Genomic DNA, 3,350 nt, shown 5'->3' on the forward strand with positions numbered 1-3,350 from the left:
GTAATGACATTTTTATAATAGTAAATATGATTATGGTGAGTGCTAAACTTGCCGGGTGTCTAAATAGCGAGCCCGTGATGCCTGGGTTATGTACTTAGAATATTGCAAAATGTGCTTTCACCAAAAAGCTATTTTAAAATCGGACATATCGAGTGCATAGAGGAGGTCTGTATCTATAATTCTTAAAATAATTGTTATGCTTTTTGTGAACGTTTATCGTGAGTAATTTAGTAAAATGTTAGCGAATTCCCCGTAAGTTTGCGGGGGGTATGCTAGTTCTGAACGTCACATGCTAATGTAAAAAGCTGGTTTTTGATATAAATATGAACTTGATTGAACAAAACATGCATGTATTGTATAACATAATGTCCTAGGGTTGTCATCTGATGAAGATCATCAAAGGTGAGTGCTGCATTTAGCTGTCTTCTGGGTTTTGGTGACATTATATGCTGGCTTGAAAAATGGGTGTCTGATTATTTCTGGCTTGGTACTCTGCTGACATAATCTAATGTTTTGCTTTCGTTGTAAAGCCTTTTTGAAATCGGACAGTGTGGTTAGATTAACGAGAGTCTTATCTTTAAATGGCTGTAAAATAGTCATATGTTTGAGAAATTGAAGTAATATGATTTTGAAGATTTTGAAAATCGCGCCACAGGATGGCAGTGGCTGTTACGTAGGTGGGACGAATTCGTCCCGCCGGTCCCATAGAGGTTAACAGTAACACAGCTATGTATGAAAATACCCTAAAATAAAAGGTGACATTCTGTACTGTCACCTAATATGAAACATTCTATCTCAAATCCAAAATGCTGGATCATAGCACCACATTTAAAACTGTAAGCTTCACTGTCAGAACACATATGGTGTGGACTATGTGTGCCTGGTAAACACATGTGGATCTGGTGAACAGTTATCACTTGTTGACCAACTACAGGAATACTGACCTCAGCGTCTCCAGTTTACAGTGTGGATCCTCCAGTCCAGCAGAGAGCAGCTTCACTCCTGAATCCTTCAGGTCATTGTTACTCAGGTCCAGCTCTCTCAGGTGTGAGGGGTTTGACTTCAGAGCTGAGACCAGAGAAGCACAGCCTTTCTTTGTGACTCCACAGCCTGACAGCCTGCAACGAGATCATCATGACTTCACAAACACACTGTTAATTTAACACCAGTAGTATAGAAGGACAACGGTAGATGCATTTGGTTCATATTCCCAAACAACACATAGATTCATCTTCCATCAATGCATTTATTCAATATGTTTTTCAATATACATATTATAATACATATTTTTCTCTAAACATAATATTTCTTCCTGATGAATACTTCTTATATGTCATTTTATTTACTCACAGAGCAGCTCTGGAGGCTTTGACCACTGGCAGCAGCCTCAGAAGAGTTTCCTCTGATCTGGAGAATTTCTTCAGGTCAAACACATCCAGCTCCTTTTCTGAAGTCAGCAATACAAAGGCCAGAGCTGACCACTGTGCAGGTGACAGGTTGGGTTCTGAGAGACTTCCTGATCTCAGGTAGCTTTGGATCTCCTCCACTAGAGAATGGTCATTCAGTTCATTCAGACAGTGGAACATATTGATGCTCCTCTCTGGAGAAGGATTCTCCCTGATCTTCTTCTTGATGTACTTGACTGTTTCTTCATGGCTCTGTGAGCTGCTTCTTGTCTTTGTCAGTAGACCTCGTAAGTGCTTCTGATTGGATTCCAGTGAGAGGCCCAGAAGGAAGCGGAGGAACAGGTCCAGGTTTCCTGTCTCACTTTGTAAGGCTTTATCCAGGGCACTCTTGTAGACAGTAACTTCAGTAACTTCAGGCTTGTCTCTGAACAGCGAGAAAACGTATCTGAACATTGATTGAGGTTCATCCATTAGATTCTCATTGTTGTTGATGAATGAGAGGAACACATATACAGCAGCCAGAAACTCCTGAATGCTCAGATGAACAAAGCAGTACACCTTGTTCTGGTACAGCCCACATTCCTCTTTAAAGAGCTGTGTGCACAATCCTGAGTACACTGAGGCTTCATTGACATCAATGCCAGCCTCTTTCAGGTCTTTTTCATAGAAAATCAGATTGCCCTTCACTAGCTGTTGAAAAGCCAGTTTTCCCAGTGACAGAATGCTCTCTTTATTCCAGTGTGGATCTGTCTCTTCTTTCCCAAGATACTTTTCATTCTTCTGTTTGGTATGAAACACCACAAGGTGTGTGTACATCTCAGTCAGAGTCTTGGGCATCTCTTCTCTCTTATGTTCCAGCATGTGTTCGAGGACTGTTGCAGAAATCCAACAGAAGACTGGAATGTGGCACATGATGTGGAGGCTCCTTGATGTCTTTATGTGTGAGATGATTCTGCTGGCCAGGTCCTCATCACTGAATCTCTTCCTGAAGTACTCCTCCTTCTGTGGGTCATTGAACCCTCGTACCTCTGTCACCTGGTCAACACACCCTGAAGGGATCTTATTGGCTGCTGCAGGTCGGGTCGTTATCCAGAGGAGAGCAGAGGGAAGCAGATTTCCCTTGATGAGATTTGTCAGCAGAACATCCACTGAGGTTGACTCTGTGACGTCACAACAGATCTTGTTCTTCTGGAAGTCTAGGGGCAGTCGGCACTCATCCAGACCATCAAAGACGAACAGAACTTTGTACTTGTCGTAGTTGGAGATTCTTGATTGTTTTGTTTCCATTGAGAAGTGATTGAGAAGTTCAATCAAAGTGTTTTTGTCCCCTTTCATCAAATTCAGCTCCCGAAAAGGGAATGAAAATACAAATTGGACATCCTGATTTGCTTTTCCTTCAGCCCAGTCCAGAATGAACTTCTGCACAGAGACTGTTTTTCCAATGCCAGCGACTCCCTTTGTCAGCACAGTTCTGATACGTTTGTCTTGTCCAGTTAAGGGTTTGAAGATGTCGTTACATTTGATTGCAGTCTCTGGTCTTGCTTGTTTCCTGGTTGTTGTCTCAATCTGTCTCAGCTCATGTTCATTATTGACCTGTCCTGTTCCTCCCTCTGTGATGTAGAGCTCTGTGTAGATCTTATTGAGAAGTGTTGGGTTTCCTTGTTTAGCGATCCCCTCAAATACACATTGAAACTTCTTCTTTAGATTAGATTTGAGTTCACGTTGGCAAATCACAGCAAGCTCATCTGAATGAAGAAATAGCACAGAGGATATTAATATTACGTCTGTTTTAATGCCTACAGTATTGTAGGACTGTTATAACATTTTAAATTATAATCATTTATTCTCTTAAACCAGAAGATAATCGGCCTATACTATAATATAATATAATATATAATGTTATAATATAGGAAAGTTATATTAGGAAAAATATAACTTTGTATT

The 3,350-nt window shown here is 40.8% G+C and overlaps 1 protein-coding gene across 1 annotated transcript; it reads right to left on the reverse strand.

Annotated features, from left to right (window-relative positions):
* Positions 1–719: 719 nt before the first annotated feature.
* LOC145877076 (NLR family CARD domain-containing protein 3-like) lies at positions 720–3,142 on the reverse strand. Its single transcript, XM_082972371.1, has 2 exons — positions 1,351–3,142; positions 720–1,118 (listed from the first exon to the last, which is right to left on the reverse strand). Exons 1-2 carry the CDS (start codon positions 2,739–2,741, stop codon positions 929–931), a joined length of 1,581 nt encoding a protein of 526 aa, XP_082828497.1. The 5' UTR covers positions 2,742–3,142; the 3' UTR covers positions 720–928.
* Between the last annotated feature and the right edge of the window lie 208 nt (positions 3,143–3,350).

Source organism: Salmo salar, unplaced genomic scaffold, assembly GCF_965601325.2.
Source record: "Salmo salar unplaced genomic scaffold, fSalSal1 ptg000669l, whole genome shotgun sequence".
Lineage (NCBI taxonomy): Eukaryota > Metazoa > Chordata > Actinopteri > Salmoniformes > Salmonidae > Salmo > Salmo salar.